The sequence below is a fragment of the Leiobunum rupestre genome, chromosome 11, assembly GCF_980474605.1.
Source record: "Leiobunum rupestre chromosome 11, qqLeiRupe1.1.hap1, whole genome shotgun sequence".
NCBI classification, from domain to species: Eukaryota; Metazoa; Arthropoda; class Arachnida; order Opiliones; family Sclerosomatidae; genus Leiobunum; species Leiobunum rupestre.
In genome coordinates, this window is record NC_143394.1 from 12,743,649 (window position 1) to 12,764,312 (window position 20,664).

The following is a 20,664-nucleotide window of genomic DNA, read 5'->3' on the forward strand; positions in this document are numbered from 1 at the left end:
TGACAGACAGACAGACCCACCCACAGACAGACAGACAGACACGGTGGTTGTATAACCCCTCCTAGGGTACAAAGTCCCCTCGGAGAGCTAAAAATAATTCTACTTTTTATTTAATTCTCGAAATTTTTCCTCTTTTTACACAGCTAACGATATAATTTCAGGGAGTGATTTTTTTCAGGGGTTTTTGACGCGTGGACTGCCGCTATTTACAAGTCTGGTGATCACTCTCCAAACACTGTTGCCTTCTATTGGCGAATTTCGGAATAATGTCTGCTCTCGAGATAAATATTCAAACATTTTATTTTATGCGTTAATTAATCCAAGATCCTACGGTCTCAACGAAAATAATTTTTCAGATACTTCATTGAGAGTTATCAAACCGAGCTAGCCCAGTAAATAAAAACGGTTGCATTAATGATGCACTAAAATTAAAATTATTTAAAACTGATTATCTTACCAGTGATGTAGAATGCATTTAACAATACACAACAAACTAAAAAACATTAAATAAACGTCAAAACGAAAATTGCAAAATTACAAATTTAATCAAAATATATTTTAATTTGCTTTTATTTTTTTTTTGATTTACAAAAATAAATCTAAAACAAACCAAATTTAATTTCTCAATATTTAAGCCTTTAAATAGCTTGTTCACTGGTGAAAATTAAAGATCACAATGACTTTATGTAATAGTTTTATTGTTAGATAACTCTTAAAAAAATTATAAATATTTTTAGTTATTTAAATTTATTTAGAAAATGTTTTAAGTTGCTAATATTAATATTAAAATCAACATTTAATCAAAATTAAATATAATTATTTTTTAATCAACTTAATTTCTTTGATAAGTATATTATCCTCTTAATTATAGTCTGTTAAGTTGGCGTTTTAGGGGTGGTAAAAACACGGTCGGTAATGCGATTGTTTTTCGATTGGAAAACTCCATACTAAAATTTCTGGGTGGTAACCAGTCACCTTTGCCAATGCTCCTACACTTTACCCTCTCCGAAGCGGAAGCACTGTGCTACCTTGGATAAATCCAAGGTGCTACTAGACTATATGTGCTATCGCCTAATACAAAAGACAGTTGGGTATTTTTTTTGGATAAATATAAGACTCCAATAATAGGAGTGAATTATTTTTTTGACTACATTCACTTGTCAGTTTTGGGCTAGACTTTGATTTCTAAATTATTAAAACATTTTCTAAAAAATAAAACTTTTTCAAATGAAACTTTTCTTATTTAATGACAAACATTTTCCTAAAAATAACAATTATCTTTAATTATTTATATTAAATTTTTCATCTTTCTTGTGCAAATATTCCAGGTGCTGAACAGCTCTAGTGGTCATATTTAGGGCGGGGTTTATGGATTGTACTTCAGGGTATACCATCAGAGACAGTCCGGCTAGTCCAAAATAAGTGTGCAAAAGATCTGAAATTAAATATAATTTTAAAAACTAATTTTAATACAATTAGTTTTAAAACTTCTAAAATACCTGGAATATTATCTGGATACTTGCTTAAACCGCCTGTAATGGGATCTTGAGTAGAGAGTAGGAAATTGGTATTTTTATTAAAATCAACCATGTGATATGCATCTAAGAGTTTCAAGGTGGCCCCAACCCAAAAGGAATAACAAGTATCTGAGGGCTTATTGGGCCTTCCCTGGAAGCCATTTTCTTGCTTAAAAAGACACCATCTGCGTAACCTATCCAGTTGTTCGGCCGTGAATGTGCTATTTAAACGCCCCAATAATACTAGTGAAGCAATTGCACAATATGCAGAACCTCCTGAAATGTATATTTTTATTATAAAATAATTTTTTTTCAGGCTATTATATATATATATATATTGTACCATGTGCTTCGAGACCCGGTCCTTGACCAATACCCCCTTCATACGTCTACAAATAATTTATTTTAACTGGCTTCAAAAAAATTTATATATTATAAATTGATCTTACCATACTATTTTTTATGTAATCGACAGTTTTTTCAACATCCATTCCACTCCAATCATTTAGCATATAACAAATGTGTGTAGCACAATATACAAAACGCATGTCATTTTCGCTATCATCAGGCATGGGCTGGAAACTTTGAAATTAAAACAAATTAAAATTTTAATGAATCAATATATTTCTAATTAAAATATACCTGCCATTTGGGTGTTGTAGTTCAATTAGGCTTTGTAATATGGCCTTTTTGTTAACTTTGCTCAAGTCATCCCCCAAAATAATTAGGCTCGAAAGACCGGTGTAAGTCATTGCTATGTGTGCTCCGTCATATTTGTTCATTGATGACTTTGGCTGACTATCATATCTAGTTAAAAATCCGTTAGCAGTAGATCCTCTAAACCCACATCGTTTTGCTTTCTGAGAATCTATTAATTTTTTACAAATATGGGTATATTCCTGAATTTATCAAATTTAAAAATAAACATCACCTTGATCAGGTACAACTTGTAGAGAATATATCCATTCTAAGATTCTTTCTTTTATTGGTTCAATAGTATCTAAAGCGTTCAATAAATCTAAGCCCGATATTGCAAAGAATGCTATGGTTAATCTGAAAAAAAAAATCATTTGAATAAGGTAAGCCTTGGTTTTGAACTGTCAAAAATGTGTTGCATTTCTAAATAATCATTCACCTGCTAACTTCCATAGAAGCCAGACTTTCGGGTAAAATATCTAAGCATCTTCGTAGATATTTTACATGCTTTGGGACCCAAAGTTCAGTAATTTCTGGAGGACTATCTGAATAGTTATTATCATCCATAGCCACACTCTAATCAGCGTCCATTTTGTTTCTGCATTTTTGTTTTTTTTTTTGAGATACACAAACATCGGTGTCGACCCGAGGCCTTAGACACCAGCACACACACAATAACTGATTAATCAGGGTGAGATATGTGTAACGGCCACGCCAACGGGGGGAAACGTGGGGACAGGGGTGGGGAAACCCGTGGCGGAAGTATCCCGACCACCCGTTGGGGGATTGGTAGTCGTCCTCACACGGCCTTCCACAAACTCTGCCTCCCGGACGCCTGGGATTACAGGAGTGAGCCACTACCCCCGGCATTTTGTTTCTGCATGGATTTGGCATGGACCAAGAATTTAAGGGGACTTTTTTCGCTTGTCCGAGGCATAGAAATAGAAATTAGACTAGAAGCACTGCCCTTTCCGCCAATCCCAAGGGAAACAGGCGAACTAGAAGGCTGACATTAGGGTGGAATCGCGATGTACGCGCCATCTGACAAACGCAGTAAACATTGTCGCCATGGCTACGACGCGAATTTCGAAGAGGAAAAAAAAAGGTGATCCACTGCGCATCACGTCGGGCGCAGCGGTGAACTTTTCGTGTTTAAATTTTTGCGTCTAAAAGCATATCCGCAAAAATGGTTAAAAACTGCGCTTTTTCACATTGTAAAGAGAGATCTGGGAAAGAAATAAATTTCTTATTTCGTAAGTATGTAATTTTATAGTAGGCCTAAATATTTTATAATAATCTCGGAATAAGAGATTTTTTTACACTAAGATTTCCTCTGAGAAATGCTGAATTACTAGGAAAATGGGTTTTAGAGGTAAATCGTGAAAATTGGACTCCATCTTCAATTACTTCATATGACTTTGTGTGTAGTAAACATTTTCTGACGGATGAAATTTACTTTCAAAATGGAAGGCACCATTTGACAGTAAATGCTGTACCTACACAAGTAAAAATTACCCTATACATTCTGAAATAAAAAACTAACTGAAATATGAATAATTTCTTTATTAAAACAAGAATTTGAAAGAGCTCCCAAAAATATCTATTCCAGAACAAAGCATAATCACATCTTCTAGAGTATGCCAATTTATTGATTTTGGTAATTTTTATTTAGTTTCCATATTTATCAGAGGTTATTTCAGAAAACCTACGGAAAAAGTGAACTACCAGAAACCACTCAATTTGACTTGACTAATACTGACATAGAAATCTCATAGGTAACTAGAATGCTGCCGTGTAACTGGCAAATGGGCCAAACGCCGTGGCAGACGATAGCGAGATCTCAGCCAATCAGAGCTCAAAGAGTGGTTCTGCCAAGAATTTAATGTCACCAGAGAGAATGACGTCACCTATCTCCCGCTATAGTAGCGGATCCGAGGAGGATTATTATCCTCCTTCGGAACCACTCTACGGCCTCTCATTGGCTGAAGGTTCAAGGCGAACTGGCGTCAAGCTCGGCCGTAGGCGGCAGCATTCTAGTTACCTATGAGATTTCTATGAATACTGATGATAGTTTAAAAGACACTGAAACCAAGATTTTGGAATCTCATGTAGGCATATTTTAAACCACACTGAAATAATTAAAATTTAGTTAAACTGTGATGATTTGTGGTATTTCAGACTTACAATGATTGCGCAAAGTTAACGTGTGACTTTAAGGGTGACACGGTAGATATAGTAAATTCTTGAGATATTTATGATTTTCCTAAAGCTGTATCATGTCAGATAAATAAAAAAGTTTTTAATACGTTGCCTAGGATCTGTTTTATGTTATTCCACGTGACCATATTTACTTATTTAGTTTAAATTGTTTCTATGAGATGGCGCGACTATCGCGATTCCACTCTGATGGCAGCCTTCTAGCTGGTACGTCCCCGCCCAATCCAGTCGTGCTTCTAGTCTAATTTCTATTTCTATGGTCCGAGGACAAAAAGTGTAAACTTTTAACCCTAAAGCGTTTTATTCGCCTGTTCTCGGGTAAGATTTACCTGTCCCGAATTTTGTTTGCTTATTCCAGACATTGAGTTGGGAATCAAAAGGGACGGTAGTCCCTATGCAAGGTCCGGGTATAGAGTAGAGCACCTACCCGAGCACTTGCTATATTATCTCGAGTCAGAATGAAGCCGATTTTACCCATTGAGTTGGGAATAAATAGAGTTACAACTAAATCTGGCTGGCGCGGGACCAATTTCGTTCTATAAGGAGACTTTATCAACTTTATCGTTCTACCGTGGCGGAATCTGTCTCTAGTGGTGGAAACTATATTGCAATTGAATTTTTTCGCGAATCTGATGCGAAATTGATATTTATGATTACTCGTGAGTCGTAACAAACAAACCTTTGAAGTTGTTTAAAAATAATTTTATTCTGTCAACACTTTCCTTTTTAACTCAAGTTACGGTGAGTTAGCTAATAATTATTTATTTTTAGCCATATAACTTTACAAAATATAGATGGCGCTACCGCCTAATTATAAAGATGAATTTCGAACAGTCTTATCAGAACAGGTCCCGCGTAACCATGGGAACCGAAATCGTAATTGTAATTATAGCAGTATTATTCCCAATTCAATGATTTTACCCCCTCGTATCTCAAAAACTATAGGTCATATCAAAACAAGTGATGTATCGTTTGAAAGGTTACAGGAACGCGACAAACATATACGAATTCCATTGAACAGGGTTGAGGCGACGTTTCGTAGTAATGGGGCAAAGTAAGGCTTAATTTTTCTTCTTCTTCTTCCATCTTCTCCTCGCAGACCGCTCTACAGCAAAAACTACTGAACCGATTTAAATGCAATTTGGTATACAGTTTCAAATTAAGCTCCCATTGTGTCCTTCCAAAGGCGAAGTTCATATCTGGTATAGTTCTTGAGCTACGGCGGCGACAAATGTACAGTTTAGCGAGTCGGTAACGAAACCATGGAGTAATACTAAACCGGAGCGACCAGCGATTTAAAAAAATTAATGCAAAAGGTTTGAGGGTTGATTCTAGGTGAAAACGTGGCGCTGTGTTCGAAAAAATAGTCTTAAAGGTTAAAATGCCCGCTATAACGGATATACTTGAAAATTATGTATGCAACATATTTATAGGTGGATTGTAGGAAAAAAGGGGCGCTGAGTTCGACAACAATAGTCTTGCGAGTGTCAGCAAAGATAATTTAAACTCGTACCCTAGATTCGAATTCTGAGAGCTTTCTCATTGACAGTTTTGTTACGAAGAGTTTACCCTTTTCCGGCACGTGACCTCAGAAAAATCGGGCTCCATCGGTTGCGGTAAGGCGCAAACCATGGAGCGAATTTTTTCTGAGTTCCGGCGGGAAGTGGGTAAACACTATCAGCAACGCGCGAGAGAGTGATTTCGAATCTAGGGTACGAGTTTAAATTATCTTTGGTGTCAGGGTGGTGGTTGTCCGCCATAGGGCTTGTCGATAAATAAGTCCAGTTTATGACGTTTATGGGAATATAATTACAGAAATAGATTAAACATTTGAATGCTACTGATTTATAGGTTGTTTCTAAGTGAAAGAGGTGCAGTGAGTTCGAAGTGTCTCGCCAGTGTCAGGGTGGGCAGTGTGCCGCCAGAGGGCGGTAAACCAAGGAGTAATAAACACAGTACAAAACGTGTAAGGTTTAATAACAATCGAGTAGTAAAAACGCGAACAAGTAAAGAGACCAAGAAGTGGGGGAGAAAACTAAGCTTTAACAATCGTACAGGCCTATTTATTAACAATTAATTAATCAAAGATCATAATGACGTCACGTTATCAAAAAATTAAAGTAAACAATATCTAAACGTACACAATGTTGGCGAAAGAGCTAGGCAGTTCTCAATATTCCAAATAGGTAAAAGTTCACTTTCCAATTTTGTTTATAAACATTATTTCCGCTTTGTTACGATTAAAGGTATTATAATAACTTCACTTCTATTGTTATAAACAAAAAGGTGTAAAATCCACCCAAAAACCATTCGGTTAAAAATTGCAAGGTCCTTTAAACAAAAACGTCACGTCCTATATTACTCTAGGCCATAAAAGTAGTGAAATCAAATAACGGGCAAGATCTGTAATTATATTCCCATAAACGTCATAAACTGGACTTATTTATCGACAAGTGATGTGCTCTGAAGTAATATGCTAGACCTTGCGCGTCCTAAGTGTTTTACTGAGTTAAAATCCTTTGTACAACCATAAAACATTTCAAAGAGAATGGCTAATATTAGAATCGCAGTGTATCAAATATATTGTTTAGATCGAAATATATTATCTTCTTTGTTGAAATTTACTCTTTTACCTTAAAACCCTAATTAAATAAAGCAGACAAGTTGTTGACTGCAGTAATTACGTCACTGCAGTCAACAACTTGTCTGCTTTCGGTAATTTGCCAGTTTCAGTAGTCGCACCGCCACCTATCGATAATGTACAGAAATGTTCGAGTACCACTAGTACGGACAGTTTCAGTAATTTTATCGAGTGTTTTTATTTTGCGAGAACGAAAGAAAACTTTAAAGTCGGGAGGTTGAAATGGTCCCCTGATTAGGTAATGCTGCCATCTACATCGTTTTTAGGAACTAATTCTTGATATTTATGCTTGCCTTTCGTCCGCTATGTTGTAAATTTTATGATTTGTTTACTCTTTATACATTCTTAAGAAAACGTTTTATCTTATATTGACCTTTTTCTTTAATTAACTTGGTAAATTATCTAACTGATATTGTATCATTAGAATCGTTACAGCCAGTGGCGTAGCGTGGGGGGGGGGGGGGGCAAAGAGGGCCATGGCCCCGGGCGGCATAGATGTAGGGGGCGGCCTGGCAAATTGAAACCAATGCGGCCGGCCGATATTCTGGGTCAGAAAAGTGACATTGGCGGCAGCCGCTGGCAGGCGACTATTGCAGTGTTGTCACAGGCCCTTAAGGGGTCTGAGTGTTCAATAACTGGTGGCTTTACTGAGGAGTCGGGGACCGGCTCTTGTAACCCATAAGGGCGGTGGCACACCGGGAGATGTTAGCTGAGATCAAATGGTCCGATCTCCGACCTCCGACTTCGGTCAGGTAAGGGCTGGAAACTAAGCTTCAGCTCAAACTAATGGAGAGGGGCCAGGCATCCTGTCGCCTAGGCGGATTTGGTGGCCTGCTGTGGGGCGGCGGGTCTCCGTATGAGGCGCTGTGGCCCGGTTTCCCGGCTTTGTGGAGCCCATTGGGATCTACGGTGCCGATCGTGCCGGGTTACGCTGGACCGCAGTGTGCCCGTTGTCCCCCTTTAGTCCACCTTTTCTTAAGGGCTTTGGCACCTCACCTATGTAGTTAAGGTGCTGGATTCCGATGCTAGAGCACCCGCTCATGTAACCCACTGCTGTGTGCGAAGGGGCGAATTGGTCAACCCATTGTTGAACCTTCTGCTGGGAGAGCAGCTTGCGACCTTCAGTAGTAGGGTACTACTACCCATGTTGGTTTTGTCACCTGTCCGGGCTGTGGACGCTGGCGTAGGGCATTATGATGATAGGCCTCCGGTGGTGTGGTTCTCTTGTTACCGGTACACTGGGCTATAATTTCTGATAAAAATAATAATAATCAGCTAGGCTAATACCCAAGGCACCACCTTAGGCCTAAAGCCGGATGCACACATAAAAATCGCCAGCGAAATTTTCGTGCGCGAGCTAGCTTTGTTAGTACTTCGCGCACGAGCTGCTGTCTCGCGCCGCGAATATAGAAATATTCCTAATTTCGCGTCGCTTCGCGCCTCATGTGTGCAGCCGCCGTAAGTCATCAAACGACTTTTGAAGCCATTAATTCAGGTGGCCGGGTTACAATGCGTAGGAGGGTGGTGGCAAGCCCTGCATGCCATGCGTTCGAACCAACAGCTCCCTACACTAACTATTACCGTTAACCTCGATGCAGTGATGTCACACCGTGCGCTGTGTTTATGAGATTTCTATGCCGTCAACAGAACAGTCTACGAGTCTAGCCGGGCAGCGCGCGGTGTGCAAAACACTGCAACAACCGCCAACAGAAAACAGTCGACGAGTCTAACCGGCTCGAACGAAACGACAGTTATTGTTATTGAGAAGCGCGGTGCAGTTACTATTTAAAATCTACAATGTCGTTCAGATTAACAAATCTGGGTATCGTGGCAATCGAACAAGAGGTACAAATTAATATTGACCATTGCATAAAAGAGTTCGCGTTGCAAAAAACACGCAGAATAAAATTTTAATTTTTTAACGACTTGAATCATTTTGCAATCAACAGAGTATCACAGAATTTTTGCCTACTTTTGGGGGGGCGGCAAATTTAGGGTTGGCCCCGGGTGGAAGAAATGCACGCTACGTAACTGGTTACAGCTAAGCTAAGAAATGGTTGTACAAAGGATTTTAACTCAGTAAAACACTTAGGACGCGCAAGGTCTAGCATATTACTTCAGAGCACATGACTTGTCGATATATAAGTCCAGTTTATGAAGTTTATGGGAATATAATTACAGATCTTGCCCGTTATTTGATTTCACTACTTTTATGGCCTAGAGTAATATAGGTCGTGACGTTTTTGTTTAAAGGACCTTGCAATTTTTAACCGAATGGTTTTTGGGTGGATAATACTATCTAGAGCCCCAGTTCAAATTTTCCCCATAGGCTTTAACACAGCATTAGCGAAGATAGGAACGAAAATCACGGGAGGGTTATCAACTACGACAAAAGCCACCTATGAGCGAAAAATGCAACTATTTAAATGAAAAATTCTTCGATGGCCACTGCCACCACCCATTAACGACTTTGTGAACTATTATAATTTAAAGCTAAAAAACAAAACAACGTTGTTTCTTGGTAAATCATATTTCATTTTGAAATAATTTAGAGTATTTTAAAAGATTAAAATGCACTAAAACAAAATAAAGTATGTAAAAAATTAATACAAATAAATAATAATGAATATAAATAAATAATGATTATAAATATATAAATAATGAATATAAATAAATAAATAATGATTATAAATATATAAATAATGAATATAAATAAAAAAATAATGAATATAAATAAATAAATAAATAATGAATATAAATAATAAATAATATACACTAACTATTAACCTCAGCAAGTTGATATGGGATCTCGGTGGAAAACCACTCTAACCGGTGAGGAGAGGATTTACAAACTTTACGCAGAAGGAGTGGTTCCGGATTTTCACCCAGTGCCACTAGCTGTGATCGAATCCGACTCCTCTTGCTGCGAGGCGAAAGTGCTAACCACTCCGCCACACCACTTTCTACTGTACGTTTTCTGTAAAAAGTTATCTAAGTAATGGTCTAATAATTTATTTTCTTCTTAAATAGTACCATGCCAGCTCTAAAATTTGTATTTAAGAAAAGTGAAGGTGTTGCGGTGTTTGTAAGCATTTTAAAAGTGGTGTTTTTCCTGAAGTCTTCCTCTGTAAAATGATCACCGCAAACTGCATCTGTTGCGTTTCGAAACCAGTCTGATCTTTGAGCCATTTTTGCAACAAAGGATTCACTTTACCTGGAAACCTTATTGTAATTTTGAATAATTTAGAATAAAAATGTCTTCTATTTTTTTTGGAATATTAGTGCTGCTCCTACTTATGGCAAGAAACTTTTTTGTTTCTTCCATTATTTTCGCAAGACGAAACTGCGCATTTCCTACCCATTATGATTAAAATTTCACTTAAAATCTATTACAAAATAGTAAAGAATTCATAAAAGAAACCTTTATTGTGTTAATAAAGAGTTTTCCGATATACATGACCTTAATTTAAAAAAACGTGTTTTCAAAAGGAGATGTAGAGGCCCTTTACACCCATAGAAATCTCATAGGTAACTAGAATGCTGCCGTGTAACTGGCAAATGGCCCAAACGCCGTGGCAGACGATGCCAGATCTCAGCTAATCTAATCAGAGCTCAAAGAGTGGTTCTGCCAAGAATTTAATGTCACCGGAGAGAATGACGTCACCTATCTCCCGCTATAGTAACGGAACCAAGGAGGATTATTATCCTCCTTGGCGAAACCACTCTACGGCCTCTCATTGGCTGAAGATTCAAGGCGAACTGGCGTCAAGCTCGGCCGTAGGCGGCAGCATTCTAGTTACCTATGAGATTTCTATGTTTACACCTCCTTTCGAGGAGGAGTAATCTAGCTTTGTCGTCTGCTTTAATGAAAACATGACCAGTTTAGATCTCTTCACATGAGGCAAGCTTTTAGTAAATAACCTTTAACCTTTAACTACTGTACTACTCCCTTCTTACTCCAACTCGTTTTTTCATCAAGACAGAATTGAATTAAAATGACGTCATATGGTTACACTTTTTAACCTGCTCAAAAAACCCAGAACAGGCGAAAAAAAAACCACCTAGTAGGCCTAAAACTGTCATGTTCCCGATATTTTGACACGGTAGGCGTGGCCAAAGATAATATAACTGCGTCCCCTAGATTCGAAATCAAGCGCCTTGCACGTAAACGCAGGCTCTTACTGAGTTAGCAGGCAGGGCTACCGACACATAGAAATCTTATACTCCTACCTAGAATGCTCCAGTCTACGGGAGAACCTGACGCCAAGTCATTTTGTAGCAACGACTAATGATTATATAGTCTTTGCTTAAGCTTCAGCCAATCAGCGGCCATTCATTGACTACGGCAAGCCGCTAGCGCCATAACATGGCGGTTAAAAATAGTAGAAGCTCAGGCGATTTTTACAGGACCCATCCGATCCAAGCTCGCAGAATTCCCATAGGTTTTTGCTGGAGTTTTTCACATGAACAACTTCAACGTTTTTGGATTTTTATTTAATAAGTGTTAAGATTTTTTGAACTTTTAGTTTTGTTTTCATATTTACTTATTATAAGGAATATTTAAATGCCATTGTGAGGAAGATAAATAAGATTTCGTTTAGGTTCGCTTTGAAAATATTTAAGCCTAGGCCTGGCATAGGCCCAACTTTTAAAATATCAGGCAATGCCAATGGCAGTTTTGGGAGAAGCAGTGACTGAAGGTCCTTAGTATTAACCTTTGTATTTAAAGGTTATTTCACATTTAAAGTAAGTAATATTAAATTTATTATTATGTTTGTAGAAACTTAGATAAATAAAAACCTTATGAAAGAGTAATTATATCCCACTAAAAATACATTACACTAAAGAATGACACTTATGACGAATTGACGACAGTCATTGAATTAAACAGCAACAATCATACTGATAATTGTCTTATTTTTCAAAACTTTACCTTCTATATAATAATATGCTTTTTCTCTGAGAAGCTTAGCCAAGATAAATGTCTCGCACTCTGCTTAAATTCAACATTCCACTGTTAAACAACATAAGAGATAGTACTCAACGAAGACCGATATTTACAATGTTAAATAAAGTGTTTTTTTTAAACGGATATTGCAGTAATTATGGTCCTGAGTTGTTGTTCCACTAGGCTCACTGAACTCCCTGAAGTAACTTTTACCAAATCATCAATTTGAAAGCCCGCCGTTTGTTAACATTTCAAATTGTCCCGAGGCTTAAGGAAACCCAAACTTTTACCTGTACAACGACACATTACCGTGGAAATGAAACATCGAGGAGCCATAACAACAAACAACGCAATAGTTATCCAAAACGTTTGCATATAAGAGAAAAATCTTTACGAGTAAAGAAACAGTCTACCATGTTTAAAAACTACATTAGGTGGTTTTTTTTCGCCTGTTCTGGGTTTTTTGAGCAGGTTAAAAAGTGTAGCCATATGACGTCATTTTACTTCAATTCTGTCTTGACGAAAGAAACGAGTTGGAGTAAGAAGGGAGATGTTAAAGGTTAAAGGTTATTTATAAAAAGTTTCCCGTCATATTTTCGTGAAACGAAATTTAAGCAGACGACAAAGCTAGATTACTCCCTCTACACCTCCTTTCGAGGAGGAGTAAAAAGTGTAACATTTGAGCTCTGGAACAAGCGAACAAAATTCGGGACAGGGTAAATCTTACTCCGAGAACAGACGAATAAAACGTTTTAGGGTAAAAAGTTTACACTTTTTGTCCTGGGACAGGCGAAAAAAAACCACCTATTAAACTCGATGAGCGCGTGCAGCGGGCCGTGACTCGATTGACGTGGGCCAATCAAATGCGGGTTCTTAAGGTGACGTAATCTAAAATCGAATTATTATTTTCAGTAACCCAAACTAGATGGCAACAAGTCGTTGCCGTAGTTACTCTTTGAATCGTGATTGGCTGATAATGACGAAATCTCCGAAAATGTAATTGGCCCATTTTGTATTTATACGGAATCATTCTATGTTATAAGATTTCTATGTACCGACATCTAGTTAAAATGTAAAGATTTAGTGAAAATTGCGCCGTGGTTTTTGACTTGCGGTTTTCAAGATACCAGATATTTATGCGTTATATTGTTTTAAAACAATAATTTATCATGCCTGTAGCTCTAAAAATGTTTCTAAACGAAAGAAAACTAAAGGTGAGTAATATAATCTTGGGTTATCTATTGAAATTCCTTATTTATCACCCTGCTATGGAGCCCTATTTTTCCGACTTCCGGTGCGAACTCAGTAAAAGCCTCACGAGAAAATGCGCTATCGAGAAACGCCGTGATTTCGAATCTGGGGTACGTAGTTATATTATCTTTGGCGTGGCCTAAATCGGAAGACCCACGGAGCCTGCAGAGATGGGCACACCTCTTTAAAAACCACTCACACTCACTCATGGATAGCAGGGTAAATTTTATCTCACACTCAATCAGCTCACTTTGTTAGTAAAAAATAAAAATCGCTCATTCACTCATCTCACTTTCAAAATATAATAATTAAGCTCACTTTTAAAATATAATAATTAAGCTCACTTTGATTTTAAGGTATATGTGTAGCTTATCTCCCACTCATTAAAATTTTAAAAACACTATTTTCTCAATATTCTCATTACATTTACATTTAGCTTATCTCCCACTCATTAAAAGTTTAAAAAGACCAATTGCTCATTATTCTACATTTACATTTAGCTCATCTCATTTTGAAATACATTCACTCATCTCACTTAAAATTAACATATACTTATTCAAATTTGAAGAAAAATAAACAATATCGCAAGTGTCAAAAACCAAGGAGTAAGCTCTAAGGAATCCACGTACACGGTACTACACGAATTCGTCGTCGTCGGGATCGATATTTGCAACTACGGAATCGTGAACCTCATCCAAGTCTTTCGATAGTTTTTCCACCTTGTCTACATACAGCTTCAAGGCGACGTCAGATAGATTCGTTCCTGTTTGACCGACCGCATTTTCAATCCTGGTGATCTTTCCCTTGATAGCAGCTGCTCCTCTTCTCACCAGAACATCCATGATGACTTATGTTGATTCGTTTACGACCGGGTTATGATCGATGGTTTAAACTGGTTCCAACGGAGAATCCACGCTAATTTTCAATGTGTCCCACGGAAAGATAGCCGATTCGATGATTAGTTGAGGAACATAATCAAGTTGACGAATGTATCCGGCTCGACGGACCAAAAAATGTCGTGAACAGCGAAATAAAAGACGCGAACTTTTCTGACATAAAAACCGGTAAACCTTTTTCCTCTTATTTCAAAAGAGAACTGCGCGTTAATATATTTTTACACGTGCAAAAAAACCTTTTTTAACAGCAACCAAAAATTCACTTTCACGCGCGCGTGCGCTATACAATCATTTGAAAACGAATATAGATACATGTACTATGCAAAATTACGATGTGTACAACCGAACAATGATATTGAGATCCCCTTGCAGCAGCTCACAGTCGTGAGGCGACAGGATCGCCCGGAAAAGAGCCACATCGTCAGCAAAGAGTGAAGCTTGGACTTTAGAAGTTCGTGAGGAACCCAGTCGAAGGCCTTTCGGAATTCAAGGAAGATTAAGTCCACACGGCCCCCTAACTCCAGCCCTGCAGACCAGTCCTCAATACAGCAGAGGAGTTGAGTTTCAGTGCGGAAGCCATGCTGGTACGGCATAAGCACATCATTAGTAGAGAGGTGCGTGGTGATCTGGGAAGCATTGACATGCTCATCTAGCTCGAGGACTTGAGAGAGGAGTGCGATCGGGTGGTACTCAGATGGGTCAGAGGTATCACCTCCCTTCGGAACCGGGGCGATGGTTTGCTGTTAAGGCTATGTCTAGCCCTAGCTCTTCACGACCAAGGAGGAAAAAAAACTATTTCAGCAAAATGCGTATGTGCCCAAAATAAAACCGTTCACTTTGAGCAACAGTCTTTACGTTTTTTCTTTAGAAAACTGTTTCTTCTACCATCAGAAATGTATTTCTGCTACCATAGACAGTATATTATATACTGTCTATGCTTCTACATTGAGTGTTCCCGAACGCAGCCCACCAGACAGACATACCCGGAAGTTATGTTCTGCTCATGACCTACTAAAAATCAGGAAAATGGAGGCAGTCGGAGGTAACGACTATTTCTTGGAATTAGAATCAAATCCTGTGACATTTGAACCAGTTAGTAAAATAACCAACGTTTTCTTCGATGAAGCCCAGAGGCAAGTTTTCGTGGTTCGATCTGGAGGCGCGACGGGGGTGGTTGTAAAAGGACCAGATGAGAAAACGTCTACGGACTTCCGTATGGAAGATAAGGGGGACGTCATATCGATGAAGTTCTCACCCGATCAAAAGATTTTGGCCATTCAAAGGTGTCAAAAATCGGTTGAATTCGTGAACTTCAATGAAACTATCGACCCTGTTGAGTACTCCCAATGTTGCAAAGGGAAAAACACCCAAATACTAGGGTTTGTGTGGCCGTCTATCAATGAAGTGGTGCTGATAACTGATCATGGAGTGGAGCTATATCAAGTGTTTCCTGATAGACGGACTCTGAAATCACTAAAAACACAAAAGGTTTCTATAAATTGGTTCGTTTACCATCCAGAATCATCCCTTCTGGTAGTTTCTTCGGGACCATTAGGGAACATCTTGTATTCTTTTCAATTCAGACCAGGAACAATGTATAGTTTACCCAAATTTGAAGTAGATTTGCCTGTTATCCCAAAACCCATTAGGCTATCGCTATTTGAAAGAGATGTCATACTGGGAAACATTTATAGACATACTCGTATAATAGTACTCAGACACCAAGTACGGTCTGGGACCACCCCTGGTGCAGAGATTGTCTTGTATACTCTCCAAAAAGATGGACCCCCTAGAAAAACTAACATTCTTAGGTTGGATGTCAGTGGGAGATTCGCAATAAATATAGTTGAAGATTTAGTTATTGTACACCACCAATCATCAAAAACCTCTTTACTTTTTGACATTAAACTCCCTGGGGACACCGATGGTTTTGTAGTTTATCATAAACCTGTGATAACTCCTCATCCTATTAAACCATTCAAACTGAAGTTATCCGTGGTCCCTTCTCAGAGCCCAACTGACACCACTGATTATTTCTGCGAACTCTATTCACCCAATTGGGTAATATTTCAACCGGATATAATAATAGATGCCAAACTTGGTTACTTATGGCATATCAAGCTACATTTAGACCCTCTAGTTGAACTCATAACTGATAAGTACATGTTAGTGGGTTTTCTTTTGCTAAGACATAACTCTAAAGAGTCCATCCAACGAGTATGCAGAAGTGCTCTTATGTCTGATGACAAACTTCCACTGATGACTATTTCAAAGATATTCGACAAGCTCAATGAAGTGCTTAAACATCACACATTGGCTAAATCGTCTGAGGCTGCAAATGCTTCCCATCGAGCAAAACAATGCGTCATAATAGACCAATCTGACATGTACACACATGTTCTTTCCGCGTTTGAAGAGAACAAGAATATCAGTTACAAATTCATTGTGGCAGTTATGTTGGAGTACATAAGATCTCTGTCACAACATCAAATACAAGTTCAACACTACTTGTATGAACTTATTATAAATATAATGGTGCAACATCGATGCTTTTACCAACTACATCAGTTCCTGCAATATCATATTTTCAACGATTCAAAACCCTTGGCTTGTCTCATGCTATCACTACAGAGCCTATACCCAGCTTCCAACCAGCTAGCTTTGGACATGTTGAAAAGATTAGGTAAAGCTAATGATGAAATTGTCGAAGTTCTTCTATCGCAACAACAAGTATTACCAGCTTTACGTTTTGTAAGGAGTGTAGGACTTATTGACAACATTTCAGCAAGAAAATTCTTGGAGGCTGCGCAGAATTGCGAGGATGATGAAATCTATTATTCTGTATATAAATTCTTTGAAATGAGAAACCTTCGCTTGCGTGGTTCACCTAATTTTCTACCAGGAGATCACTGCGAACTCTACTCGAAACATTTTGAAAAACTCTTTAATAAATCAACGAGCTTAAATATGTCATCTTTGTCTAAAATTGATGCGTAGCACTTTTTGTTCAGTTATTTAATCTTTAAAAATATAATTATAATTCGAAGCTTAAGTAAACCAACATCATTTAATTGTAATCCTTCTAATTAAACACTACTTTTAATCTATATACAGATGATAATTTTAAACCTTATTTACTTGCGATACCACATTTGAACTCCATTCATGCGTTTAATTTTTTTCTGTAGTTGCAAAACCCCATACAGAAGCGCTTCAGCTGTTGGGGGACATCCTGTGCCAAAAAATAAAATTTAAACATTTTTTAATAAAAAAAAATACTCCAAACTTACCTGGTACATATATATCTACAGGTATAATGCGGTCGCAACCTCTAACTACGGAATATGAGTAATGATAGTATCCTCCACCATTGGCACAGCTGCCCATAGATATAACCCATCTTGGCTCTGGCATTTGGTCATACACCTTCCTCAATGCAGGAGCCATTTTGTTTGTCAAAGTTCCCGCAACAATAATGCAATCAGCTTGCCTGGGACTAGCACGAAAAACTACACCGAACCTATCCATATCATATCTCGGAGCTGCCATGTGCATCATTTCAACGGCGCAGCAGGCTAATCCAAAAGTTAGTGGCCAGATAGAACACTTCGTAATGAAAGGGAAAATATTAGCCTAGTTTATTTTTAAATCTCTAAAACAAAATCACCTTGCGCCCCCAGTTCAAAAGGTCATCTAGTCTTGCCATTACATAATCCGCCTTGTTGTTTGGACTAACTTTGAACGGGGAATATCCTTTTTTCTCCGACGGTGCCGGTATATTCCCGGGGTTAGATGATTTTTCGGTGGAAGCAGCAGTAGTGCTCTGAATCCTTACTAGCATTCCGGGAGTTAATTGAACCCCCGAAAACTTGGAGAGTAAAGGCGTAATTTTAGGGCCAAATTGACCCATTTTTAACATCACTGAATCAAAACATTAAATTAATAAGCTAGGAAAATTTAGGTTACGAAAACTACGTAATTTCTATAACAACTTACTTCCAGTTGCAGCCATTTTAAAATCGCAGTCGCTTTTCAGTCTTGACCTCCGAGCGATGGCAGCGTCAGCGATCAAATTTGGTTAATGGTTTTCAGCGCGATATTTGAAATTTGTTTATCTATTGAAGGTCTTTTCGCGGTCATCGACCAAAATTAATCTATATATTCTTTAATTAAATATCAAAGTGGGGTCATTCAAAAGGTTGAGATAATAAATAAAGTGCAAAGTAAATACTACAAAGTAATATTTGTGTATTATTACTTAGAAATTTATCCTCTAGGTGGTAACGATATTGTAAATATTACCATATGTAACATAATCATAAAGTATGCCATAAAATCATTTTCGTTAATGAAACCGTATTCACGGGATATGACGTAAATTACGTCACTTACAATTCCGTGACGAAATACGCGTCATCAACTTTACTGATGGGAAACGGAAGTTAGTGAGAATTCCTCGCGCGTTTCTGGCTTTGCCCATGTCAAGTTTAGCTCGTGCCTCGCGATCACATGATTTCATCCATGGTAACCTTTTCAATAGCGCAAGGATTATAAGCATTTTTGCATTTTTGGGTCCGCTTAATGTATGTTCCGCGTGAAATTGAATTTTTTTCAATGGAAATGTTATACAGAGGCATACTTATGAGTAATTATGTTACATATGGTATTACACTAAAACCATATGTAACATAAATACATGATTACTCATAAGTATGCTACTGTACCTTTATTCCAATCAAAAATCTTCACTAACGGTTTGTTTCACCACGAACCAGTAAAAAGGTGGACTATGTTAGATTTTAACCTTTTTATCCATCCTAGTAATTTTGGGAGTCACACTATTGGCTAGTAACATATTTATTTGAGCCAATGGAAAACCTCTAAATTGGGAAAGAATTTTTTGCGTCGGAGTTTTAGTCAGCCCAATGTAGCTTTATTGAAATTTATAAACTCGCTCGGTTTGTGCGGATGAAATGAGTAATTTAGAAAAATAAAAGGTTGGGGAAAATGACCAATAAATGATCGCTTTCCGAAAATGGAACAAGTCGTCGAAGTGGGATATTCCACCAGCGTTATTAAAACCCATATCAAGCCTAGAAGAGTTAGGCCTAGGCTCAAAAGAATCTGCAAAGACTCCAACCTTGTAGATGCGCCAGAAAATCTCAAAATGAATTTCAACTATTTTTTCCAATGAACTTGTTCTTTTATTTGACAATGCAACTTTATTTTAGAACGTGAGTCTCCGAGAATTTCATTAATTTGCAAATTAATTACATTAACAGAACTTGACACTATATTGTAGTTAATTTTAGCTCCTAAGCCTTGGTTGTTCAAACCGGTTTTTTTCTAAAATAATAGCCGTCGGTTTATCAGACCATGGCCAACTTCGCGCGCTCACTACGCTCGCACCTGGTGCGAGCGTAGTTGGCCATGATCAGACGTAGAGCCATAGAAATCTCATAGGTAACTAGAATGCTGCCGCCTACGGCCGAGCTTGACGCCAGTTCGCCTTGAACCTTCAGCCAATGAGAGGCCGTAGAGTGGTTCCGCCAAGGAGGATAATAATCCTCCTTGGTTCCGTTACTATAGCGGGAGATAGGTGACGTCATTCTCTCCGGTGACATTAAATTCTTGGCAGAACCGCTTTTTGAGCTCTGATTGGCTGAGATCTGGCTTCGTCTGCCACGGCGTTTGGGCCATTTGCCAGTTACACGGCAGCATTCTAGTTACCTATGAGATTTCTATGCGTAGAGCTAATTATACGACGACATTATCGGCATTTGAGATTCGATGACGTCAAATATGACATCAAATATGACGTCAAATATTACGTAGGGTACAGATGACGCAATATCTGTGAAACAAACCGTTAGTGAAGAAATAGAGCTAGTGGCATACTTATAAGTAATTATGTTACATATGCTAAAACTGTAAGATTATCATATTGACCAAATGCGTTATAAATTATACAACCATGAATGTATTTATTTTTACCATAAATATCTGATATCAGTGGCGTAGACAAGGGGGGGTTTCCGGTTTCAGAGCCCCCCCCCCCCTGGGGCCTACCTTTGACTACTAATTTTCCACCCCCTTCTCGACCCCCCTCTTAACATTCACATACTTCGACCCCCCCTTTGACGAATTTCTCACTACGACACTGTCTGCTATCAAACCCTTTCTACCATTTGGGTGTAGGATTGGCGGTGAATGTAGAATTCTACGATTCAGCATGAGTGTATTCATTTCAACCATGTATATCGAACTGCATTAATCTTCTCTCAGTCGCTAGGATGGAGGGGATTAGTTATTATGGCGTTGGTCACGCCCCACCGCTTAAAAATAGTTTTTTACTGGCAACGTTTTGAAACTTGACTAGTTTTTAATGCCAAAGCTTAGCGCGAAATATTTCTAAAATTTTAATACACATCTTTTTGATTGTTTGAAAATAAATAAATTCCTTTATTTATGAATATCAAGTAATTTTGTAAAATTACA

The 20,664-nt window shown here is 38.1% G+C and overlaps 3 protein-coding genes across 3 annotated transcripts; 1 reads left to right on the top strand and 2 right to left on the bottom strand.

Annotated features, from left to right (window-relative positions):
- Positions 1–776: 776 nt before the first annotated feature.
- Positions 777–2,807, bottom strand: betaggt-I (geranylgeranyl transferase type-1 subunit beta). The gene is made up of 7 exons (XM_090162771.1): positions 2,653–2,807; positions 2,449–2,570; positions 2,160–2,385; positions 1,967–2,099; positions 1,861–1,906; positions 1,500–1,793; positions 777–1,435 (listed from the first exon to the last, which is right to left on the bottom strand). Exons 1-7 carry the CDS (start codon positions 2,778–2,780, stop codon positions 1,281–1,283), a joined length of 1,104 nt encoding a protein of 367 aa, XP_090018897.1. The 5' UTR covers positions 2,781–2,807; the 3' UTR covers positions 777–1,280.
- Positions 2,808–15,105: 12,298 nt separating this feature from the next.
- Bulli (regulator of MON1-CCZ1 complex protein bulli) lies at positions 15,106–17,223 on the top strand. Its single transcript, XM_090162846.1, has one exon. It carries the CDS (start codon positions 15,193–15,195, stop codon positions 17,161–17,163), a length of 1,971 nt encoding a protein of 656 aa, XP_090018972.1. The 5' UTR covers positions 15,106–15,192; the 3' UTR covers positions 17,164–17,223.
- Positions 17,220–18,261, bottom strand: LOC149921384 (uncharacterized). The gene is made up of 4 exons (XM_090162847.1): positions 18,163–18,261; positions 17,834–18,087; positions 17,457–17,772; positions 17,220–17,398 (listed from the first exon to the last, which is right to left on the bottom strand). Exons 1-4 carry the CDS (start codon positions 18,176–18,178, stop codon positions 17,301–17,303), a joined length of 684 nt encoding a protein of 227 aa, XP_090018973.1. The 5' UTR covers positions 18,179–18,261; the 3' UTR covers positions 17,220–17,300.
- Positions 18,262–20,664: the final 2,403 nt, after the last annotated feature.